The following is a 26,770-nucleotide window of genomic DNA, read 5'->3' as shown; positions in this document are numbered from 1 at the left end:
GGGAAGATATACAATGGTGGGGGGTGGTGAATACAACATCAAGTGTGGTACCTTTTCTGCATGTTATTTTTTTTAGATGAGTTGTTGGATTTCTTTGTTTTTCGAGCTGTTAAAGTAGAGGGTATTTCTTTTTTTGGTGGTGTGACTCTGGGATATGGAGAGGTCTTCAGATGTTAGTTGTGTTGTTGACGGATGATGTTGTGATGAGGTCTATGATTTTGTTGAGAAAAGCCTTGTTGGTTAGGGTGGTCGGCAAATCAGGTCAAAGGTAGCTGTCTCAGTGACAGTGAGGTGGCAAGCAAGGAGTTCCATGTTTGCAAGTGAGGTGTGTCCTTCTTTAGGGTGCATTTCCATGAAGTCTTGTGGATAACAGCAAGCCCTCTGCCCGTCTTCCCTTTACAGTCATTGGATTGGATGCTGTAGACTGAGGGGATGAGCACATCTTGTGTGTGTGTGTGTGTGTGTGTGTGTGTGTGTGTGTGTGTGTGTGTGTGTGTGTGTGTGTGTGTGTGTGTGTGTGTGTGTGTGTGTGTGTGTGTGTGTGTGTGTGTGTGTGTGTGTGTGTGTGTGTGTGTGTGTGTGTGTGTGTGTGTGTGTGTGTGTGTGTGTGTGTGTGTGTGTGTGTGTGTGTGTGTGTGTGTGTGTGTGTGTGTGTGTGTGTGTGTGTGTGGTGTGTGTGTGTGGTGTGTGTGGTTTTTTTTTTGGATGGGAGCTCAGTGTGGACCTGGTGTTTGCATATAATGGGGGAGAGGGGTGTGATGGACATGCTGCTGGATTAACTGGGATATGTGGCACAGGGGTTCCAGGTCCTAACAAGAACAAAGAGGAATTGCCAGTTTCTTTGTCTGACCTTAGCCACAGACACAGAAACTAATGATGCCCTAGACTCTAAGAGCTAAGGAGGTAAAGAAAGAGGTGAGGAAGACACAAGAAGTGCCAAAAAATTGGAAGTGATTAGGAGGTGGGTGAGGCTTAGGTCACATGACCTAGATCCACTTGTACCAGCTGACCAACTGCAAAAGAAAAGACGCTACGTGGCAATTTGGATGTATGACTTCACATTAAACGATTACACTGTCAGTTAACAGCAGAGCTACAGGCATGTCAGATGAGGTTTGGGAGAACAAATGTGATGCAAGTAAAAGCAGCGACATAGTCACAATTACTTTCCTAGCAAAGAAATGCAACCAGGCTTTATCAGACAGGTAAAGTGGAATATCGGTTTGTCCTTTGTGCCAAACGCCTAGTCTTCAGGTCATAGATATTGTACCAAAAACAGTATCAAACACAGAGGCAAGACAGATATGTTACACTAGACACATTACAAGAATTGCCATATACCACCTCATTCCTGCACCGCCCAACTACAAGTTTGGTGGAAAGCTGGAGGATTCACCTACAGGTATGAGCTGGAGGTAAATCTGCCATCTGACCACCAAATTGTGCCGGAATTACCACTGCGGAATTACCGGCATGGTAATTCCGGCAAAAATGCGCCATAGAGTCCAATATCTCTGAAATAATTGTGATTTACTGTGCCACCGCCACTTGTAATCCAGCAGTAATTCTGCCAGGCCATGTGGCAGTAACGGAAATACATTTTGCTGGTATCCTGTTGGATTTACTGCCAGGATTCCTGCAAACTTATAATGAGCCCCAATGTGTTTTTGGCAGGAGGCCTGCATATTCAGAAGGGTGTTTCACCAGGTACATTTTCACTCCTTGGATTAGGGCATACCTCCACATTCTAAAACAAAGTGAGAAGCGTTGGTCCAGTATATTAGTGAATGACATAAATACCTGTAAACATTGCATGGAAGTAAGGACTGCAGGCCGCCAGAACCACTTTATGTGCTGTGATCTCCACATCCTCTGCTACAATGGTGACATCGCACAGCAAGTTTTGACTGAGGAGAAAAAGACAAAGGTAAGGGTCATTTAATCCAAGCACGACATCTGTGGCTCTGGGATGAACAAAACCGAGTTTTCAACTTTCTACAATAATATGAGGCTGCAACAAAGATATTTATGAAGCATGCTTCTTGGTGCAGGCCCCATTCTTCGTATTTAACAGTACCATACTGAACCCACCATATCATGCCACACCTTCCACTCATTTAAATGTTCTCACAGTTTTCAAACAAACTCTTTACGTTACAAAAATGGAAGGCGTTTGTCTAATGGGTTTATAACTTGGTATAAGCGATTGTTTTTAGATGTCAATAAAAATATGTCAATCAGGGGCGTGGCTAACATGACCGTCGCACTCATGTAAAGCTCTGAGAGGTGTGCTCAAAAGAGCATAGAGCCAGGAATCTGACCTCCTAACACCCGCCCAGTGGTAGCCTAGCCCCAGAGGGGAACCCGAACGACCACGGTCCAACCCAGCAAGCTGGTGTGCCAAAGAGCACAGACCATTAGGCCGGAAGAGAGGAGAGTAGGCTAAACTCGGCGGCAGCACAATCCATGTCACGGAACATCACCCAACCCGGGAAATCCGCTGGGAAACCCTGGAGGTGGGGGGCGCCTCACTTACTCATCAACACTGTACCCGTATTGGATGCATCCAGGGGGGAGGGTCGGTGACCGGGGGTTCTACTGGCCACATCTCCTTACCTGCACATGTGGCACCCAGGTAGCTGAGAGGAGGAGGCCTCAGCCTGGGAGGCACCCGGGGGATGTCCCTGACCCGGGGGACTAGCCTGGAGCCAGGGAGGAGGCAGATTCCGCCTCAGAGCAACTGGACTGTTGCCACACTTACACCCTTATAACCCTCTGAGGATGGGGGACTGTTCAACATGGAGTGTGCTGACCGCACCAACCATCATAAGCCCTGGGAGCCTCGGCTCATGCCTTTCACTCCACCCGAGCACAGGGGAGTCTGAAAAAAGAGCCAGCAGGGGCAACAGCGTCCCCCTTCCTGACGTAGCTGATAGTGGAGACGCAGCCTGCCCCTGTCTCATCCTCTGGGGGCTCAGCACAGCCTGCACATCACTCCCACTGATGGGGAGGAGACCTTCAGATATGGGGTGCACCTGTGGCAGTGGCCCTGGAGAGGGGGTGTGGCCAAGCATAGCCCTGGCACAGCAACAATGTCTGGATAGGGTATAGAGGCACCCACTGGGACCACCTGTTGTCAGGCAGGCTGCCCGTACAGCGACTCAGCCCATGCCCCATCGCCCAAAGTGGAATTTGCCAGACCACCACAAGGCGGATCAGCATTAGCCCTGCTCTTGCAAGCATGCAATAAACAGACCTCCGAATCTCCCACCCATGGGTTCCTGCTGCTTGGCTGCCATTGTCGCCTGGGTCCCGCCCTCACTAGCAATAGCAATTACCTTATCTTTACCATGGCCAAGTAAGGCAAACCTAGCAAGTTTACGGACAAAGGGAAGAAGCAGGAACTTAGGACCAAAGCACAAATCTACACACAGGATACCCAATCGCCCCAGGTGGAGGCCCCCACCACCAAGGAGGATTTGCAACGCCTCCTACAAGAGATTAAAAGTGAAATTCACTCCAGCATGGCAGATATGTGCCAGAAGATCACGACCCTGGACAACCGGGTCCTGGGTGCAGATCAAAAGAGCAGCAACCTCGAGGACACAACCTGCGAGCAGTCATACGAATTGGTGGAACTGAGAAAAAGAATTGACACCTTGGAATCAGCAGCCGAACAACTCCAGGCAAAACAGACCGATCTTGAAAATAATGCCAGGAGAAACAACATCTGAGTCAGGGGATTTCCTATTCATATCCCAAACTGAGCCTCTTCGAATCCATCCACTCTCCGCCAGATGGCGAGCCCATAATCCTGGACCACACCCATAGGGTGTATTCAGCTGTCCAAAAATTGAAGAACATGATCCTGGTCGTCCTCGCCAGGGTGCATTCCTTCAAAGTCAAGGAGGAGGTATTGAGACAGTCCTGCCTCAAGGGTGAACTGTGCTACATCAAGATCCAGTTGTTTCGGGACCTGGCCCTCTCTCTACCCTAGCGGAACGATGAACATTCAAATCTGTAAACTCCTGGCTCGCCGAAAGGAATAGCAAATATTGCTGGGCTTCTGTGATGAATCCTGCGGAGTCATCACTAATCCCAGCCTACAGTCTCCTCCCATGTGGCCAGGGGAAGCCAGTCGCTCTGATCATGACCCTGACCGTGGGGGTGGTATTCTGAGGGTGGATCACATGGGGGCGATGGCTGGCAGGGCAAAGTGGTGACTTTATTGTGGGGAGATCCCTTAATTCTGGAGTTTTTGATAGCTTGCTGCCATTATTCAAAACCATTTAATTGTAAAACCTTGAGAACCACTCAAAAACCTATTCAGTCTTCAAGTGTACAGGGTGAACATAGAAAATATGAAACATCTGATGTTTATGGTGATAGTATTTTAAATGCAACTCCAAATCCCAACTCCTCAAGTACTGAGATGAGGAAGAGGAGCAAGGAGTCCATGTGCAGGAAATGTGATGTTAAAAATAATGTGCAGTCTAGTTGTTACCAACGTAGTCAACTTCGTAGGACATTTAAATCCCAGATCACCTGTTAATGGGGGAACAAAGAAGAGAGAAGGAAGACTGTAGAGTGATAGGGGAGAATGAGAGATGCTTGCCAGAAGTAGTTTTGCAGTGTTTGTAACCGAAGGAGAGGAACTCCGGAAGAGAGAAAGCTGATGGTGCGTAGCAGACGGCGAGAGAGATGCGGTCCTGCCGAACTGCGTGGGTCTTGGTGGCGAAGGGCAGTAGAGCCGACGCGGGGACCTAGTGAGACTGTGCCCAGAATGGGAAACTGGCCTCTTGCGAGCACATCTCAGCATCCGCACAGTGAACCGGTGAGTTAGCCTTGCAGCGAAGGGGGCCCCGGGACGTGCAAATACGCGAGAAAGTATTTTGAAAGTAATTTTAAATACTGACCAAATATAGCTGAAAGGAAAAGATGAATATGTTACAGTTCTGCCATGAGATGCCAGTTGGGGGAAAATTGGGACCAGCATTGCCTAAGCCAAAAGACATTAACAAGAGAACAACAGGGGCAATCGGAGTGCAATTCTCCTGCCATAAGAAGTCAGTTGGGGGAAACCTGGAACTAACATTGCCAAGAGGCAAAAGAGATTGGGAGAGAAATAAAGAGGCAACATTTGCACAATTATCCTGACATGAGATGTCAGTTGGGGAAAACCTGGAACATGCATTGCCAAGAGTAAAGAGAGGTTGAAAGAAAGGTTGACAGACACAGCTTGAAAACCCCTCATAAATGCGATGTGAGTATGGGGGAAATTGGCACAAGCAACAACTGAAGTCAACAAAGATGTGTTGTTGAAGGAGGACAATTGCGTGGCATTTAAAGAGAATGTGAAACACTTGTGTATGAGCACAATATAAATAAAATATCATATAATTATCATTATCAATGTTGCAGAAAGGTTTGATAAGAGTATTAGGTAATTAACCTTTTTGAAAGAAGAATGACATTCCTGGCAGGAGAATAAACCAGGATTCCAGAGTTTTCAGTTTGAAGAATGTGAATTGTGAAGGCATCATGAAGTACGACACAAACAACAGATTCACGATTCAAAACAAAGTAATTTATTAACTCAAATTTCAGAATGGTAGAAGGCCTAACTTGCCGTATACTAAGGTGGGATTTTCCAATGTGACAAAAACTAAGGAAATTCTGAGTCAAAGAGTTCAAATTAACAGACTGTCTGCATCCAAAACCTATGCTTGCCCTCACAACTAAAGCTAAACAGTATGTAGGTATGTCAATAATCAAAGAAATAGTGATCAACATAAAGTTCAGAGCTTCTTCCAGCTCTTAGCTTCTATTTCAGCTCCCCTTCCCTTTCCCTCTCCCCTTCCCCTTCCCCAAGTTCAAGAACGTTCCACAAAATTCTCAGAATTACCTCTTTCCCATTCACGGTAACACAATTCCACACAATCCTCGGGGTTCCCTTCCCCAAGTTCCAAGCAGGACAGTTCAAAGACAACAAGTATAACTCCTCGTGTCTCAGGGCTCCCTTCCCCAAGACTTCGGCTCCGCCAAGTATACCACTTTCAGTCTTCCAAACAGCAAGATTTAACACAACGCAAGGTCTGCCTGACCATGTTCCTTGATTGCCTCATCTATTCACTGACAGTGCCCCTTCTTGGTTTATTCCACAATGTCTTTTGGTTCTGACAGTTGAGGGCTCACCGATCTAGGCTCAGTTGTCAGACAACATGGACCACCCATCACAGGTCATGCAGCCAGGATCCCTCTATTTGTTGGCCTCCTGGCTTTGTGGACTATATTCACCCTTCTCTGGCTTCTCCTCAGTAGCCTACTGGCTCTACCAGAGAATGTCACACACCCCCTGCCATTCTTTGGCCTTGCTACACTGCATTTGTTTGTAATGTTCTCTTTGTGGTGGTCTTACTCTTGTCCCACCTTTATATAGCGCTCTTTCACACTGGTGCCCTTTTCTTGTGTGCTGTTGTCATATGGCACTTTCCCTTTAGCTGTCTTTGGTTACTTGCTTAATTTCAAGTTCCCATTTGGTTCGGTATTCATATGCATTTAGTGTGTTTATTTTCAGGTTTTTCCTTCAGTTTGCTAAACATGACCTTTCTGCCACCCGCTAGGAATGCCCCTGGCTGCCAAGTGCCACTCCCGACACTCACTGGTCTTCAGCGTAGTTCTGTGGTGCCTTGTGCTGCTTCTCACAGCCTCTGCTGGTAGTGGAAAAACTGCTGCTGCAAGCCACGCTCAAACCTCAGGGCTGGTATTGTCCTCGCGGGTTGCTCTGCTAGCTCCTTCTGGATGCAGACATCGTACCACTCTCCCTCGCAGTCCCACAGCCCAAGGAGCTGGTTTCTTCACCACTGAGGCTCCTGCCCCTGCAACAGCCTAACGACCCAACTCGCCTTAGGTTGGGCAGACTTTCTGGGCTTTTTGCCGGCATCCTGGCTCCTCCACAGGTCCCACCACGGCTGCCTCCTCTGAACACAGGTTACCTGCTGGTCTCCTGCCCACAGGACTCCCTGTTTCCCCTCTTGCTGGACATTTTGTCTCCTTGTATACACCTGTAAGTTTTTGACAGGTGCAGGTGTGTACTTCTAATTGGATTTACCTGACCATGATCAAGAGAACATTCCTGACATTAACTATACTTTGCTGGCATCTTCCTCGTCCCAGTATTAAAGTGGTGACATGGCCTAGTTGCATTACTCGCAGTCTCCTCTTCCTCGTCTCAGTACTGTCAAGTGTCACATGGGAAAATGAGTGGAGCTGGCTTGTAATAGTCCATAAAGGTCGGGGGAGGGTTAGGTTGGCCGTCAGTGGGAAAAGGGTGATACCATGTCTCACCCATCTTACCCCTAATCTTTTTCACCCTCTTTCTGGTCTGTCTGGACTGGTGATAGCTCCCTTAATTTTCTTGGTCAATGGGACATGGGTAACAATATCCCATAACTACCTCAGCAATAGGGGTCTCTTCCCAGAAGGGAAATGCTGAATACTGTGTCTCGCCTGTGAACATCTCATTCCCATTCCCCAAAGGACCCTCCACCCAGGTGATCCTCCCTCGCTTCTCCACCCCCAGGGTCAGGATCCAAAAGTGATGGCCTTTCCCTGGCCACCTGCGCAGAGGATCCAAGGGGAGTAGATCTGAGAATGCCCTCAGGTTCCTCACTAAAGAGACCTGATAAGAGCACCAGGGAGTGAGACCTTTTTGAGAAGGGATACCTGGCAGAAGTGTACACCACGGGATCTATGTGATACAAAATCAAAGGAGAGCTATTCCTGGCAGGAGAGTAAACCAGGATATCAAGAGTTTTCAGTTGAGAAGTTTCCTGGCAGGAGAGTGTACTAGGAAACTCACTTTGAATTGGCGTGTTAAAGAAAGACTTGGTCATATTAAGTTCTTATTTCAATTGAACATTTTTGTCAACCAGTAACTTTGAAAAGATTTGCCTTTTGCCATACTTGAATCATCATTGGAGAAAATACATTTGTTTAACAATCCTGAACATTAGGAAAGACTTTCTGTTATCATATTCTAACCAATATTGTGGAAAAGCCATTTTGTTTTGCCATCCTACGAAATACTTCCTCTTTGCTTTATTCCAACCAATGTTCTGAAATGAACATTTGGTATGCCATCCTGAAGAAAGTATTAGGTAAAAGAGACATTTGTGTTGCTTTCAAGAGACTGGTCTTGATACAAAACCTTGTGAACTGTTTATCTGAAACAATACTGGCGAAGGAGCCACCCCTTGGATACAAGAATTGTTTTGGTTGAAGGTATATATTTGAGTTGTTGCATTTTCCTGTTGAGTTGAACTTTGAAACATTTACCTTGCACTGTTTAATTGTGTATGTTCGTGTGAGGGTCAGATTAAGTTTAGACAAAAGCTCATCCTGCTTTAGTTTTAGTTTCAAAGCAAGGGACATTCACGTTAGTATAGGGAAAGTTAAGCCTTCATCCAACCGCCTTGCTGTTAATGAACTGACTAATGTTGAGAAAGGTAATACGTTGTGACTGCCTCTCATTTCTGACGCCTCACACTTCCCATGCTCCCTCCTTTTCATTTGGAGCCATAAGACCTGGGCACTGTCAGACCTGAGGGAAGCGGAATTCCTGCAGGACTCTGACCATCCTAGGCCCCGGTTCCTTCCGAGAGAGACTCGGACGCCCTCGCCCAGGGTCAGAAATTATGAAGAGCCTGTCGGCCCCCGAAGAAGTATCGGCCGACCAGGGAGGATAGCATGAGTCCAACCCCTCGAGAGCCTCAACCAACATGACTCTCCACCTGGGCCAGTCTGCCCGCCACCAACTAGCAGTTGGGTCAAGAATGGCCTCCACTGCAATCCTTACGCCTGTGCATTACCTTATGTTCATTCTACTTACTGCATGCTAATGGTCTACCCAAAATTCTGACTGTGCCTCAATGAATGTCTGCATTACCCCCACTTCCATAACAGCTGTTATTATGCCTCCCTCGCCAGAGATGCACCCTACAGCTGGCTCAGAACCAGTGGCTAAGGCCACTACACCAGTTCTCCCCAGTTGTTCTATGCATTCCTTACCCTCCATCCTGCAGCTCTTACCCTTAGGTCTACACCAACAGGCTCTGTCCCAGCTACTACAACTTATACTCGCCTCGGGATACTACAGCTTATTCTCACCTCGATGCCCATGACAAATTACCCAAATGTCCCAGGTCCCTCGCCCTCCATGCTATTGCTTTCCCTCAATAACCTGGGCCTTAAATTGCCCAGTAAAAGAAAAATGATTCTCCAAGTGTTAAGCCACCCAATGTGTAGCATTGCCTTCCTCCAAGAGACCCATTTATTTCCAAAAGATGAACTCTACCCTAGATATCCCTAATTTCCATTTCAGTCCTTTGTATCCTGCAGCTCTATGGTCTTGGGAGGATAGCTCAGGGGCAACGTGCTCACCTTGGAAGCAAGACGACACGGAGCAACACAAGTTCGATCCCCAGGTCCGCGCTTAGAAACCTCTGGTTATTAAGTGCGTTATAAATAACCTATCATATCATAACAAGTAAAGATGGGTCGCAATCCTCATATCCAAGGTGCTCCCCTTCACCAAGCACAGGATAAATAGGGACCCTGAGGGCTGATATCTCCTTCTTAAGGGAAGCCTAGGTGGGCAGTGAGTCACTCTTGCCTTGATATATACTCCAAATCAGGCACAGGACTCCTTTTTCAAGACATTCAGCCCAATGCACTCTGAATTCACTGGGTGCCAGCTAATCATGGGCGGGGGCATTAACAGCACACTAAACCCCTCATTGGACAAATCTTCACAGCCTACACAGACAGATTTTCGGAATGCCCTTGCCCTCCTCAATCTACTCCACAAATTGATTGTTGTGGATTCCTGGTAGGTGCGTCACCCTGAGGAGCAAGACTTCTCCTTCTTTTAACATGTCCACAGGCTTTACTGGAGTCTTGACTTACTCCTTATATCTCCAGCATTTATCCTCTCCCTGGCAAGGGTTGATATCTGGATAAGGAACCTTATGGACCACCCCCCGGTGACAGCAGATCTCTTGGTAGACAGGCTCTCACCCACCCCTAAACCCCGTTGGCAACTCAAGGATTCACTCCTCTGAGACCCAACCATTTGAATAGAGGTAAACACATTGATAGAAAAATACTTTGCCACCAACATCACCCCAGACCTATCCTGGAACACCATATGGGATGTGTTCAAAGTGGTTCTCAGAGGTGAACTGATCGCCTGCTCCTCTGCCTTCGTCAATGTCAAGGAGTCCACTAGGTCCCATCTTGAAGTCCATTTAGCAGATTGCATCGATCATGTGATCTCTGTAACCAGGCAGGAATATTACAGACAAGGCAACAAGGCTAACATGCTACTGGCTACCAAAGGCAAAGGCTATTAGTGCTTGAAATAGGATCATAAGGCTCAAGTACACATCCGAGATGCTGAGGTACGGTGAGGTGGAGAAATGCGAAGAGACGCACAGATTCTTCCAGCTATTTGCCGATCCCTTACGAGATGCGGCCACACAGAACGCCTACATCGAGAGAGACATGCTCTCTCCAATATCCGACGCAGACTGGGATTCCATTAACTTGCCGATCTCCAAAGAGATAGTCGAGGAGGACATCTCACCTCTCTCCCTCAGCAAATCCCCAGGCCCGACAGCTTCACAGCTCGATTTTACAAAACCTTTAAAAATCAACTATCCCCCCTGACCATCCTCTTTAACAGTTTTCTATCCTCCAACTCAGTCTCCTAAACAATGGCGGAATTCTTGATGGTCCTGCTTCTCAAACCAGGCAAGCTGGCCTCCAGTTGCGACTCATACCGGCCAATAGCTTTGTTGAACATCAATGCTAAGATCTTCGGGAAGATCCTTGCTACCAGACTCTCATGGCCCTCCCTTCTCTCATACATCCTGACCAGTCGGGATTTGTAGTCAACAGGTCCATGCACGATAATATCCACAGGGCATTAGATGTAATCGAGCTGGGTAAAATGAACAAATAATAACTCACTTGTTGTGCTTGATACACTTGATAAAGATGAACATCCTCCTCAGATTGTTATACCTCTTCACTAGTCTTCCTATTCTGATCAGCAGATCCTCCCTCATGGGTATCCAAGCTAGCCTGTTCAACTACATATGGGGGAGAAGTGCCCTAGGGTGTCCCGAAAGATTCTATTTCGCTCCGTGGCAATGGGCGGCTAGGGGGTCCCCAATTGTGGCATTACCTTCTAGCAGCGCAACTGGCGCACATAGAGAAATGGGGGCGTGCATCTGCTCATTTGGGCTGGCCGCTCCTTGAACAGTCCAGTATCCACCACCTACTGAGCTTTCTCCCATTCATGCACAAGCAATCCCGTACACTGGGTGGGCCCCTCTAACGCTCAACCTCTATGAACCTATTCTATTGGGATGCGGTGCACAGACTCTGTGGATGAAACCAGGCCAGAAAAACACAGACATCTCACCATAGTTGAGCCCCAACGCCTTCAATCGCTGGTTTAATGGAGGAATAGGTCACCTTGTAGATTGCTATGATCAGGACCGTCCACTTCTTTACGACGACTTCGAGATAAAATTCTCCCTAACCGAAGCAGAGGCTTTGTTATTGCCAGTTGAGACATTGGATCACAGTCAAGGAAGTGCCTCATGCCAGAGCTAGGAATCCCACAGCCCTCGAGTTGTTTATCAAGGGCATGCCAGTAAAATATAGGATCACTAGCATGTACAAGCTGCTGGATAGATCTGACCCGTGGGAAATGCTACGATACATGTTAGCCTGGCGAAGGGGCCTCCAAAGAGAAATCCCCACTGAGTCCTAGTCCTGCATCTGGTCGATGGCCTAAAAAAGCTTGAAATGCACCCTTATCATAGAGAACTCTTATAAAATTATGCTTTGATGGTATCTCTCCCCGCACCATCTTCATACATTTTCCACAGGGTATTCTCCCCTGTGTTATGATATATGATTGGTTATTTATAATGCGCTTAATACCCAGAGGTTTCTAAGCACGGACCCGGGGATCGAACCTGTGTTGCTCCGTGTCATCTTGCTTCCAAGGCGAGCACGTTGCTCCTGAGCTATGCTCACGGGACAAAGGAGGCGGTGCGGGCAGGCTGGCACGCTGGCACGCTGGAGCATATGTGGTGGTCCTGCCCCCACTCTCAATTCTACTGGAAAGATATTTTATCCAGGGATATCACCAGATGCGCTATTCAACTAACTCGACTAACATTAATATTAGGGGATACCGACAAGAAAAGGGAGTATGGGCTGCCTGGGGATATAGGGTCTCTAATCACTCAGCTCGTAGCTGAGGCCTCATTAACCCTCATTAACCCTTGCCCAATCCTGGAAATCCCTGACGGCCCTATTCTTAACAGGTGATGGCTTAGAATCTGGGAAACCTGGGCGATGGAAAAGATCACTGCTAATATAAATGATTCCCTCCCCAAATGTTCAAGAACCTGACTCCTGTGGGTGACGTACTGCAGGAATCCCCTAGATGTCCACCTAAAACCCAACCCTCTGCGCCACCTGCCCTCATTCTAGCCATCACTCTCTTAGTCCATTGGAGCCTCAGCCCTTCATCACAACCCACTCAATGGGCCAATGCCCACTCTGTATGCTTGAGTTAGTATACCCACGGTCACTTGCATGCCAAATTGGAATTCTTATACACACGTCACTGTGACAGCCCATTAGACTAGGCCCAAACACTGCCACGGCTCCACAGGTGGTACTCAGGAATTCACCAAAGTGGTGGCGTCTACTTGGCGCAATTGGACTGTTACTAGGGACCAGGGATAAGGTCAAAACGGACTGTTTATCAGAATTAACACTACCAGCCCAAAGATATTACATTTGCTAATGGAATTACCCCATTTTCTGTTTCCTTTCTGCTCTTCTCCAACCCAACCATTGATCCATCATGGGTATAAAACTTGCATAATGAATGCGCATCATGTGATACAATGTGAATGTACTAATTGCTTCATGTGAATTATGTGGGATAGATTTGTTTGTTACTGTCTGTTTGTTGTTTTTTTCTCTGTAATGCACTTTGAACAGCCTTGAGAATGACCATAGGTCGAAACACGTGTTGGCTGTTATCGAGTACATGAATAAAAAGCACTGATGTGGACTGTGCAAACATTTGAATGACTCATGAAATGCTTAAACAATAGGGTGTAGCGCACGTTACTGGCACAACCAGCCAAGATATATACTCTCCAAACATTTTTGTGGAAAATTGTCATATTTAAGATTGTTCGGGCCTTTAAAATTGATTGAAAATCCCAATTCAATGTACCAGGAATTTAGTCAACAATAAAACACAATACAACTTTCCTACTCAAACTCTTTTGTAACTCTTAACCCATGCTTTTGGGACGACCCATTGTTTATAGGGGATACCCATGCGTAAAGTGCCAAGGTACAAACATTTTCCAATAGCTGCTACTGGCACATCGAACCACTCTCACTGCAGATGCCAACCGCTAATGCTAGTGCCCACAGTGCCACCATATGCAATGCTGCAATGGCCACTTTTGCAGGTTGTGAGGGGTGGGTGAGTGGCAAGGAGTTTGTTTGGTGTGAGGAGGAATTGTGCAATAGACTCAAAGGAGGATACCAAGGCCATGCACCATGGATTCATTTTTTTCTTATTAAAAAAAGCCTGCACTGTCATTTTGACAGTGACTTCAATGGGATCACTCTTCAAGCAAACCTTTACTACCCTCCACATTATTTCATTTACATTGAGTACAGGGACAAGAACCTTGAAGGCAGGGGTGTAGCACAGGCCAATACCAGCCGCACTTTTTTCAACAGGGTGGTGGCCATTTCTACATGCAGTGCCCAGTGTAAATATGCCCACAATGTTTGCCCTGGTGACTTAGAACATTTCAATTTACTTATTCCTGCATAACTATTAAAGCAAACCTGACACCCTCAGAGGGGTTCTTCTCTGTTACTGATAAAAGACCATCCTATATTCGCAACTATCCTAACTCACTCCTCATAGCCTCCCAAGAATATCCACATGGAATACGTAGAGGCGTGGTGGGTACCACAATACCGCTCATGGTCCCCCAAGGATATCTACATGGAATAAATAGAGGTGTGGTGCATCACCACAAAACCCTGTGTCATGTGTGCCAAACTGCGAAAAAAAGAGTCGACAACATGGTCATTGCCACGTTGTTCTTAAAGAAAAGGCATAATCGAATGAAAACAACCCTACCCTTTAAAACCACACTGTTCATCGTCACCCACAGACTGTATATTATGGTTAGAGCACAAGGAACATTTGAACCAGTAACCCAAGACATAACCCATTTCAAATGGCTTGAAGAAGGATAGTGGGAGTAGTAGAGCTCTGTATCTAACACAAATGATGAAAGCCTGGAGGCAGAAGACCACAAGTTCAGAACTGACGATTCCTAGGACTTAATTCCCAGTCACTTTGGCAAAGCAAATGCAGAGCTTGAACTGATCACCAGTCCAGATCTCGCTCGAGGATCCAGCAGTGAGGAACCCAGATACACTCTATTCTGCCACCATTGCACACCATCCAAACTAGTGGACTGTGACTCAAGCTGAAAGACTGTGATGATGTTGAGCCAACAGTTCTTCCTATTCAAAGGAACATGATGCTGGGTAAGCCAATTATGATTTTGGAGGGATTTTGTCTCTAACTACACATGTCCCAATTGGCTCTCGTATGAGGGGATGGGACACAGGGACACACACACAGATACACACATGGACACACACACAAACACATGCAGTGGGTATATCGCTGCCTAAATAATAAAGGGCCTGCCCACATGCTTATGTCATGACCCACAGGATGCGCCCCTTTTGGTCTTCCTGGTCCTTATCGCAATGGGCCTTGCATTCCCTGACACTCCCAACATGGCCGTCCAGCGTGACACGCCTTCCGCGGTTTATACATTGGACGTAACATATTCTACTAATAGACCGCACCCCTGCGGCTTCGCACTTCTCAATGCTATTGCCAAGTAGCGATCAGGCGTGTGCTCCGTAGTTCGCAGTATTGCTTTCCTGGTTCCTAGCTTTTCTACTTCCATTCCTTGCCCCTTTCCCTTTTCCTCTTGCTTCCTGGACTCGTGCGACATTAGCACATCTTCTTTGTTGCATCCCGGAATCTTAAACGCACACTGGAGTCAGAAGAGACTCACTCAGCCTATTTCAAGTCCAGGTCTGACCGCAAGAAGACACCGCCCACGAAGTCCAGCAAGGATCGGTCTCAGGTGAGAAGGGGGGAACTCCGTGACAGCTTAAGCAGGAGACGCAGGGTCAGCAGCAAACATATATGACATGTCCTATGGTTTATTGGCAGCTGCAGCCCTGAATGTTCATCAACCTCCACTGTCCCAGATCAAAGGATACTACAGATACCAGCGGCTGTCCCAAGTTACAAAATACAACAGGGTTGTATGTGTGTCTGGAGTGAGGCCACTGATTGTATGTGTGGATAGGGAGTGTGAGATAGGAGAGGTGGGGTGACCAAGTGGCTCCTTCTCATCATTACATTTCCAATCCTGGGTTTTGTTTGTGATCTAGTTAAGCATTATTCCCCTACAGACCAAAATCATCCTTCAGTACTGGAATAGACACCAAGCTACTGACACTGTGACCCAGCTCCAGCACCTGGAGACTGGAGCACACCACATTCCAAAGATAGCAGTACCAGTCCCAGAGCAGGCACCTATCCCCACATGCGGGGGCACATTTGAATGAGATAGGGCCGCATTCTGGGGTGTGGAGGCTGCAGGGGCTGATGACTAGGAGGCCATTTAATGGGGTGATAGGATGTTATCACTATCAGGGGCATCCCAGCATGTGCCTCTCACGTTGCTAACACCCCAGGGAAGAGAATAAATGTGCTGACAATGGGGAGGCACATGGTGGGCCGAGGATTATTAATAATCATTTGTTTAATTCTGGATTATTCACTCTTCTGTGTGCTGTAATAACTGGTGTTATTATTACCCAATTTAATGGTACTCATTTACTGACCTCAGAAGAATGAAGGACTGAGTTGGGCATGTTGCAGGTTTCAAAATTGCAATTCAGGCTAGCTGCATGGCAGAGGCCAGCGCTTAACTGATGTGCTAACCATGTGAACGGAACATTTCTTGAGTCTTTTGCATCAAGCCAAGCCTGGGTTCACTTGGGAAAAGGTAGTATGTTATTAAGAAAAGAACACGCTTGGTAAGGAGTCAAGGGCACTTTAAATGGCGCTTACGTGGTGGTGTCAGTGTTTTGACAACGGATTTAAGCTGGAGAAGGACTTGGAGATTATTCACCCATCAACTTGATCTCAGTTCTCTCCTATGAAATCACTCCCTCTCTTCAATTCGCAATCTACCCAATCCCTTTTAAAGTATCTCTCTTGGCCTTGCCTTCCTCTCCTCCTCACACTGCACCTCTAATCTTATTATTGACCCCTCCCCTTCCAATCATTCTATCATCCACTTAATTGTACCCACCCTACTCGCTCCCCTTCCCATACCTGCTATCCCTAACCGAACATTGAAACCTAACTCTCTGGCCCTTCACCTAATTGAAGTCATCTTGCCCTCTCTTGCTACTCTACAGGCCTCCTCTACTGAGCAGGTGTTTTCTGACTTTAAAATGGCAATCCACTCCCCCTCTGATCACCACTATCCCTATCACATTGTCACCTATGTTATGCCCATCCTCAGTCCTGGGTCACCCCTCAGATCAGCCTCCATAAAACTGACATGCAAACCCAACTTTGGAAGTGGGCTAAAGAATGCCCCCCTCTCCTTTACCCTGGCTCTTGACTCAGTTATATCATCTTACTTCACCAAACTAATCTTGAACTCTTCTACATACAACAGGCCATGCTGCCCCCTCTTCAACTATATGCTTTCTCATCTTCCCTATATGCTTTTGACTTTGCTCACTTCTTGACTAAATATGTGACATGCTCAATACCCTCCTATCCCTCCCTCTGCCTCATCTTTTCCCCTTTTCAACAATCACTACTACCTTCTCTCCTTGCTCCTTCTCCCTGCTTTTCTGTGTGAATTGGTTCTTTTCCTTAGGATTACTAATCTCTTCTCCTCCCCTGCCAACCCGTTTGCCCTGCAGATGGTCAAGGTGCTTGCACCCATTACTTGCTCCTACGTCTCTTCTCAATTCAACCTCTCTCTTTCCCGTGTAGTCTTTCCAACCTGCTTCAAGGTGGCAACTGTCCTACCAATCCTACTGACGCCCCCTTTTGACCCCAACAATCAGGCCAACTACAAGACCATTTCTCTACTCACAAAATATTCTAATATCCTTTAAGGCCTTGCCTTCAATAGGATATCCTGCAACCTAGACTTTAATGAGCTCCTCCACATTCTCCAATCAGGATTTTGTAGCCGTAATTCTACCGGTCTTCCATTATCTACGTCTCAAACATTGTAACTTTTTCTCACCATTAGAAACTCTGCCTTTGAATTTGAGATCCGGACACTGCTCTGGCTTGCGCTGTCTCTTACCGCCACCTGTGATTGCCTGTTGACAACACACAAGACTCTCAGGGTAATTCATGGAAATTCGCACAAAAGTGTCGCACGCGGCTGGCGCACAGCGTGCCCGTGCGAATGTCTGCACCAGCCGCGTACGATAAAATCAATTTCCGTGCACAGCGTATTCATGGATTCTCGCCTCCAAAAGCAGACGTGGTGCAGAGTGGCGCAGTGACCCTGCAGCAGCGCCAGTTACGCCCCCAAGAACGCCCTTGTGCAAGGAAAAGCCATCAAGTTCGCAAAACCATCGCAATGGGCTGAGCCAACCCTGGACCAGTTTCCCGGACTGGCAAACAGCAAACGCAAAGCAGGTAACGTGTATTACAGGTTTCGGGAACACACGTGCGCGAGAAGTTTCACACGCGATCGGGCCTGGGGGAGCGTGTGCGTGTATTTCAGGGGTGCGTGAGAAGTTTTACACGCGATTGGGCTGGGTGCGTGTATTTCAGGGGTGCGCGGGAAGTTTTACACGCGATTCGGCTGGGTGCGGGTATTTCAGGGGTGCGCGGGAAGTTTTACACGCGATTGGGCTGGGTGCGGGTATTTCAGGGGTGCGCGGGAAGCTTTACACGCGATTCGGCTGGGTGCGTGTATTTCAGGGGTGCGCGAGAAGTCTCACACGCGATTGGGCCTGGGGGAGCGTGTGCGTGTATTTCAGGGGTGCGCGAGAAGTTTTACACGCGATTGGGCTGGGTGAGTGTATTTCAGGGGTGCGCAGGAAGTTTCACACGCGATTGGGCTGGGTGCGGGTATTTCAGGGGTGCGCGAGAAGTTTCACACGCGATTGGGCCTCGGGGAGCGTGTGCGTGTATTTCAGCGGTGCGCGAGAAGTTTTACACGCGTATGGCCTGGGTGCGTGTATTTCAGGGGTGCGCGAGAAGTCTCACACGCGATTGGGCCTGGGGGAGCGTGTGCGTGTATTTCAGGGGTGCGTGAGAAGTTTTAAACGCGATTGGGCTGGGTGCGTGTATTTCAGGGGTGCGCAGGAAGTTTTCACACGCGATTGGGCCTGGGGGAGCGTGTGCGTGTATTTCAGGGGTGCACGAGAAGTTTTACACGCGTATGGCCTGGGTGCGTGTATTTCAGGGGTGCGCAAGAAGTTTCACATGCGATTCGGCTGGGTGCGTGTATTTCAGGGGTGCGCGAGAAGTCTCACACGCGATTGGGCCTGGGGGAGCGTGTGCGTGTATTTCAGGGGTGCGTGAGAAGTTTTACAAGCGTATGGCCTGGGTGCGTGTATTTCAGGGGTGCGCGGGAAGTTTTACATGCGATTCAGCTGGGCGCGTGTATTTCAGGGGTGCGCGAGAAGTCTCACACGCGATTTGGCCTGGGGGAGCGTGTGCGTGTATTTCAGGGGTGCGCAAGAAGATTTACAGGCGATTGGGCTGGGTGCGTGTATTTCAGGGGTGCGCAGGAAGTTTCACACGCGATTGGCCTGGGTGCGTGTATTTCAGGGGTGCACGAGAAGTTTCACACGCGATTGGGCCTGGGGGAGCGTGTGCGTGTATTTCAGGGGTGCGCGAGAAGTTTCACACGCAAATGGCCTGGCTGCGTGTATTTCAGGGGTGCACGAGAAGTTTTACACGCGATTGGGCTGGGTGCGTGTATTTCAGGGGTGCGCGGGAAGTTTTACACGCGTATGGCCTGGGTGCGTGTATTTCAGGGGTGCGCGAGAAGTTTCGCACGCGATTGGGCCTGGGGGAGTGTGTGCGTGTATTTCAGGGGTGCGCGAGAAGTTTCACACGCGATTGGGCCTGGGGGAGTGTGTGCGTGTATTTCAGGGGTGCGCGAGAAGTTTCACACGCAAATGGCCTGGCTTCGTGTATTTCAGGGGTGCGCGAGAAGTTTTACACGCGATTGGGCTGGGTGCGTGTATTTCAGGGGTGCGCGGGAAGTTTCACACGCGATTGGGCTGGGTGCGGGTATTTCAGAGGTGCGCGGGAAGTTTCACACGCGATTGGGCTGGGTGCGGGTATTTCAGGGGTGCGTGACAAGTTTCACACGTGATTGGGCCTGGGGGAGCGTGTGCGTGTATTTCAGGGGTGCGCGAGAAGTTTTACACGCGTATGGCCTGGGTGCGTGTATTTCAGGGGTGCGCGAGAAGTTTCACACGCGATTGGGCCTGGGGGAGCGTGTGCGTGTATTTCAGGGGTGCACGAGAAGTTTTACACGCGATTGGGCTGGGTACGTGTATTCCAGGGGTGCCGGGGAGTCCTACATGTGATTTGGCAGTGTGGGTCCTCCCAGGTGTTCCCTGTACACCCTCCACGGCCCCTGCAGGCAGCCCACACCACAGGGGACTACCCTACATCCCTGGTCATGTCCCGCAGGCAGCCCACCCAACATGGGCATGCCCCCCATCAAAGGCACATGTCTCCTTGCACTACTGATCACCAACTCATGTCCCCTTACACCCCCACCCCCCAGCATTGCGGGGCACCTGCCAGCAGGCCCCGACTCATGTCCCACTCATGTCCCCCTGCACCCCCACCCCCCAGCATTGCAGGGCACCTGCCAGCAGGCCCCCACTCATGTCCCACTCATGTCCCCCTGCACCCCCACCCCTCAGCATTGCGGGGCACCTGCCAGCAGGCCCCCACTCATGTCCCACACATGTCCCCCTGCACCCCCACCCCCCAGCATTGCAGGGCACCTGCCAGCAGGCCCCCACTCATGTCCCACTCATGTCCCCCCAACCCCCAACCCCCAGCATTGCGGGGCACCCTCCACCAGGCCCCCACACATGTCCCCCAGCCATCATGTCATCACAATCTAGATCCCTGGCCCTTATGGTCAGCCTCCAAATACCAAACAACCACCCGAGTATTGCATCCACCCACTTAGAAATGGCAATAACATGATAGAACCCCAATTGCAAGTTTGGAAATGAACACATGTCCCTCACATACACCCAATGGGTGTCAGTGAATCTCAAAACCCATATCATGATATGCATGATACCAATGAGATGATACTACACATTGAAGTTTGATGAAAAAAATGTATTAAAAGCAGCATAAATGGAATTAAAAATAAACAAATGACAATGGGAACCAAAAACCAAAAGCAGCATGTCTGTAAAATAAAGAAAAACCACAAATCATAATCCAAAGGAAAGGTGTCCAAAGTCACAGTTCAAGAAAGTAAATCCAAGGTAAAAACAAAACCGAAAACCATTGCTCCATGGGTAAATCCAAAAAAAAAACTCAAATCCAACAGTCAACTATATACAGATAAACAATCCAGGGTACATGATCCCAACTGAAGAAATGAAACATATATAAAAATACTACCTAATAAAAAAAACCATATACAAAAATGTGGTCCATTGTCCAAAAGGTCCAAAATAAATAAAAAAGCAAAGGAAACCCAACACTAACTACATAACTATTTACAAGGGCAGCGGGCTAGTCCGACGGCTCACTGGTTGTTGTCATGGGCCAGGGCATCATCGAACTCCTGTTCAATGGCTTGGAGGCAGGCATGTTCCCTGGTCCCGAGGTCTCGCAGGGATAATGCAGTGTCCAGCTCCAACTCCCTGCGAAGACCCTCGAGGCACTCAGCCCGCCTCAGCGCCCTCCGCATGGAGTTCTCCGCCCTGTCCATTGTGAGCCGTTCCTCCTCTGCCCGCTGCCGCTCCACACCTATCTGCTGGCCCAACTCCTCCCACACAGAAGCCACTCCCATTCCAGGGTTCTCCTGCCCTCCGGCCGATGCCTGCACCCCTGATGTTGATGGCCCCGAGCCATGATGCCTCCCACGTCGAGCCTGCCGCTGCCTCCGACGCAACTGCCTGTGCCAGCACGACGGCATCCAGGCTGATGGAATCCACCGACGCCGTTGTGCAAGTGCCCTGCCCGATGATGCCGTCACATCCTCCATCTGCTGGGGTCCAGTTGCTGGTGTGTCCACCCCTGCTGGACCTCCGACTCCCGACTGTGGCAGGGATGGGATCCCCACCGAGGTGGCTGCATTGGTCGGGGCAGGTCCACAGGGGGCCCTTGTGGCATCTGGGCCGGAAGACGGCATGGAGTACGACTGGCGCATAGCCTCCACAGAGGAGGAGAGGGTCGCCAGAGTGCCCGACACATGTACGAGACCCCTGAGCATGACCGCTCCCAACTGGGCCACGTTGGCACGGTGCTCTCCGTGATGACGTGCGTGCTCCCCCCGGGAAGCACGCACCTCATCACGAATGACAGCCGTGCGCAACGCGACACCAATCAGGACCTTCTCCATACGGCCAGGGGTCCCCTCGTCCGCAGGTGGAGGGGAGTCAGATGACATGGAAATCCCCCTACCTGCAGACGGGCCTGGGATGGGGCATCCCTGCTGGTGCATGGTGGTGCAGTCACAGTGTCAGGGACAGTGACATGCACAGGCACCTCCACGGCGACCTGTGCTGCCTCCTGCCCCTGGACTGCACCACTTGCACCAGCAGGGATGCCCCCACCAGGCCCCATGTGCGGCTCAGTAGCGGCCTCCTCCTCCTCTGTGGAAACCACCAACCTGGATGGCTCCACACCGTCTTCCGCTGTTGCAAGCCCCTGTGGGGGCTCACCCACCCCTTCCGCTGCAGCCGTGGGGGCATCCCCGCCACTTAGCCCCACAGCGCCGTCTCCGCCCTCTTCTTCACTTTGCGCTGTGTAGAGGGAGACATAGAACACAAGCATCAGGGTACTGTACAATGGTCCCCTAGACAGGAAGCAATAGCAGATGAGTGGCACTGTCAAAGATCACTTCCATCATGTCCCTCCACAACACATGGGTCAGTGCAGGCAAAACACATGCAGTAACAGGCATGGCACATGCTATGGACATAAGCAAACATGTCCAAGGGACTCTTGAAGCATACAATGTTGTTTTTGGACTCACATGCATCATGGGTCATGCCTATCACATGCACACACTTCAACGTACTTTCATCCATCTGGACTCGTACACTCCAGACACAGTGGATGCAAGGATAACTAGGCTGCATCAGTGATTCTGAACATTGTCACAGACATGTGTCATGCATCCATGGCATTCACAAGTCACAGACACGCAGGTCAGAAACACAGACATGGACACCATACATGTACATGGCATCAGCACCCATCCCTCACCCCCACCCATGTCCAGGAACAGAGACTGGCATGCTCTCATGTGCCCGTTCCGCATAGGGCTCCCCATGTTGCATTTAAACACATACACCAACCGTGTGCTTCACACATTACTGGTCTCACATGCATGACCATGATGTCCCTGCACACACACACACGTGTACATGGCCTATGTCACACATACAGGCAAGTATCAGACAACCAGCACACTGCAACATGCCCTGTCTCACACAGCAATGCTTGGCCACTTACCGCTCGACTCCAGACGGGTCTGCCTCTCAAGGATCTGGGCATGGAGCGCTGGGCGTACGCGTTCCAGGACCCACAGCTGGATGGTACTCATGCTGCCCCGGCCCCCCTCCACGAGGCGCCGGGCCTTTATGAGGGTCCTGGACCTCAAGTCCTCCCAGCGCTTCTTGACTTGCTTGATGTTGCGGGTTGCCACCCCCTCTGCGTCGATGGCAACCACAAAGTCGTCCCAGATCCTGTCCCGTCCTTCCTTGTCGGCGCGTGGTGATCCGAAGAGTGCATCATAATGCCCCAGGACAAGCTCCACCAGGACACCAACTTCCTTCTGACTGAAGCTGGTGGCCCTCTGCCCCTCTGACTGGGGGTCGCCAGTGGTCTTAGATGGTGTTTGCCCCGAAATGGCGACCCCCGAGGCAGGCGTGGGTGGGCAACTGGGTCCTGGGGCTGGGCTGTGGAGCGATGGTATCCCAGTCGGGAGTGTTCTGTTCCAGCAGGGGTGGACACAGCAACTGGACCCCTGCAGGTGGCTGATGTGCAGGCACCAAATGGCAGGGCACGGTGGCAGCAGGCAGGCAGGCAGCAGCAGATGGCTCATGGGAGGCTGCTCGGGGCTCTGGGGGGCAGTAATTCGGCCTTTTGGGCAGGAGCGTGGTCTTCCGTGTGCTTACGCGTGGCCAGCTTGATACGGAGTGATTTGGCACGTGAAAATTCTGAACGTCAGCGTGTAATTTGAGGAAAGGCCCTTAGCGCGTAAGCGCGTCAGCACGCATACGCGATTCCATTGGACCAAAGGCCCTTAGCGCGTATGCGCGTCTGTGACGTATCGCGCACGGGCGTTGCTTTTCGTGGGGTGCGGTGCGTGTGTTTTGCAGGCGTTGGGGTTCACACGCTATTACTTCACAGCGGGTGAGTGTTGGCTACGCGTTCTTCTACACGCAAGGCAGACGGTGAGTGGTACCCTGCTCCCCCAGGCCCGATCGCGTGTAAAACCACCCGCGAGCCCCTGAAATACACGTACCCCACTCCCCCAGGCCCGACCGCGTGTAAAACCACCCATGAGCCCCTGAAATACACGTACCCCGCTCCCCCAGGCCCGATCTAATGTAAAACCACCGCGAGCCCCTGAAATATACGTACCCCGCTCCCCCAGGCCCGATCGCGTGTGGACCTTCTCGCGCACCTCTGAAATACACGCTCCCCCAGGCCCGATCGCGTGTGGAACTTCTTGCACACCCCTGAAATACACGCACACGCTCCCCCAGGCCCGATCGCGTGTGAAACTTCTCGCGCACCTCTGAAATACACGCGCCCAGGCCAATCGCGTGTGAAACTTGTCGCGCACCTCTGAAATACACGCACACGCTCCCCCAGGCCCGATTGCGTGTGGAACTTCTCGCGCACCAATGAAATACACGCACACGCTCCCCCAGGCCCGATCGCGTGTGGAACTTCTCGCGCGTGTAGAACTTTGCCGCACATTTTTTTCCTGCGCAGGGACGCTACCGCCTGCTTTTGTGTGGCGGACATGTATGGGCCTGTGCGTGTCTTTGCCCGTGCGCTGTTTTTCCCTATTCCATTCCATTAATACGTGTTGTAGGCGAGCGTGTGGGCGTTCTGCGCACTTGCCTCCTGTACTTCCCCCGTGACGCCCACATTTTCACAAGTTTTTTTCAGCGCACATCCCACATTTTGCGCGTGCACGGACTTCCATGAATAGATGTGCGCTGTTTTCTATGCGATAATCGCACTTGCACTGCACACGTTTTTTCAGCGCACATTCATTCCATGAATCGGCCTGTCTGTATTTAGCTGGTCAGATAGCACAGCAAGCTAAGCACTCACCCCCGGTATCTATGTGCACCCTGCTGGCAGGTTCGTATCCCAGCAGGGTCAACTCTGCCTTTCATTCTTCTGAGGTCGATAAAATGAGTACCACTCGGGAGGATATTTATTATAATAATTAGATATTCATAACGCGCTTAATACCAAAGAGGTTTCTAAGCGCTGATCTGGGATTCGAACCTGTGCTGCTCTGCGTCGTCTTGCTTCCAAAACGAGCACATCGCCACTGAGCTATGTTACCGATGCTAATAATGTCTTCTGTTATTTGAGCGCTTTGAGATATATAGGTGTGTAGCGCTATATAAGAAATACAATATTATTATTTGCCCCCTTCCATTTTCCCTCTATACTTCTTCCCTCTGTCAACTAATCTCCCTTTTGGATTCTTCTGACACCTCTTTGCAGGCAACATGCAACTCTTCTTCTTCCATATGTTTACTCTTGACCTCTCTGCTCGCATAACTGTCTGTCTCTCTGTCATTCGCCATTCAAAGACTGACATATTCTACCTGCCTGCCTGCACTGCCCCTCCTCTATTTCCTTCTCCTATCTCGTTATCACGGACGTACTTTCCCACTCCCTCAAGGCACTGTCCTCTTTGAGAGGGACCTTATCCTCCACCACTGTGCCACCTCTACCGTGACTGCAGCAAATATAAGCCTGCTTAATATCAGTGAAATACACCCTTCCTACCAACTCCACCAACACCCTCATACTGACCTTAGTACTCTAGTGCCTTGACTTCAGTGCCAGCATCTCGTTTGGCCTCCCCTACTCCTTCTTCCCGCTTGAAAAAGAAATACTCAACTTCACCACTCGTATCGTCTACAGTCTTCCCCGCTCTTCCTGCGCCTCCAAACAATGCCTGCAAACACTTCCATGAAAAAATGTCCTTTTTAAATTCTGAATGCGTGTTTACAAATCTCTGCAGGGGCTTGGCCCTCTCTACCTAGCTAGCACTATCTCCCATTAGTGTAGTATGTGCACCCTTCGCTCTACTTCATGCCCTAATCTCGCCATCCCCTGTTCACCTTGCACCTCCTCTTGCCGCCATTCTTCTCCATTCTGGCCCCACAGCACTAGAACTCAATTCCAGCCCACTTGAAAAACACTTTTACCATTGACTCGTTCAAATCTTCTCTAAAGCCTGACTTCTTCAATCAAGAAAGTTGATCCTCTACCTATACTCAAATTAATCCTCTCACTGACCAATATGAACCTAATCCCACAGCACTGGGTAACCTCAATATATCCAGTCCCATTCGGCTACTGTTTGTAATGTCTTTTTGGCCCCTGGTAGATAGATAGGGCAGTTATTCATCCACAGGTCAGTTGCTCCTTTCCCCCCCTGTTACTTAACTCAGGATTGCCCTGTTGATTTTTAATTACTTGTAAACGTTTCTGTTACCCTCAGTGAATACAATACATGAAGAAATGTTTTCACTGGTGAGTTGTGTGCAGTGCATTGGTCTGGAAACAACAAGCAAAAGTGGAGGGTTCTTGTGATTTTTCAGACTTAATCATAAAGGAAATAAAGCTAATTTTTTTCACAAAAGGGTTGTTTTTAATTCATTAATGCAGCAAAAAAACAGATGTGTGTTCTAAACATGAATAAACACAACATTACGCGGGGAGTGCGGCTTGCTTGAGAATTAATAAAACAATATCTGAATTAGGCCCCTACTGAGACATAATGAATTACCTAAATAGGACCATCTCAAAACACAGACTCTGGTTGAGATACACGCCTCTCTGACAAAGCCAGCCCCCGAGCAGGCCTCAACTTTAGAGACTCGCCCAGAGTCTGAGATTTTAAGATGTATTTTACACACATCCCCCAATTGTTCTTTTCATTTGGTGTTTTGTTATAGACCTCCAGGCCAAATGGGATCTTTTTTTTTTACACGGGATGGATAGCTACTTTGGGGCAGAAGCCCTACATTGCCAAAATGTTATCATCTTGGGCGATTTCAACATCTG

The 26,770-nt window shown here is 49.4% G+C and overlaps 1 protein-coding gene across 1 annotated transcript in view; it reads right to left on the bottom strand.

The window, feature by feature from the left end:
- The window catches only part of KLHL2 (kelch like family member 2), an 864,825-nt gene that overhangs the window by 656,358 nt on the left and 181,697 nt on the right, over positions 1 to 26,770 (bottom strand). The window contains exon 3 of the mRNA XM_069631381.1: positions 1,801 to 1,907. Within this exon, the coding sequence (XP_069487482.1) occupies positions 1,801 to 1,907 (107 nt within the window). The remainder of the gene's footprint in view (positions 1 to 1,800; positions 1,908 to 26,770) is intronic.

Source organism: Ambystoma mexicanum, chromosome 6q (assembly GCF_040938575.1).
Source record: "Ambystoma mexicanum isolate Mex_15411 chromosome 6q, UKY_AmexF1_1, whole genome shotgun sequence".
Classification (NCBI taxonomy): Eukaryota; Metazoa; Chordata; class Amphibia; order Caudata; family Ambystomatidae; genus Ambystoma; species Ambystoma mexicanum.
The sequence above is the reverse complement of the archived record's forward strand: the minus strand, read 5'-3'. Positions and strand labels throughout refer to the sequence as shown.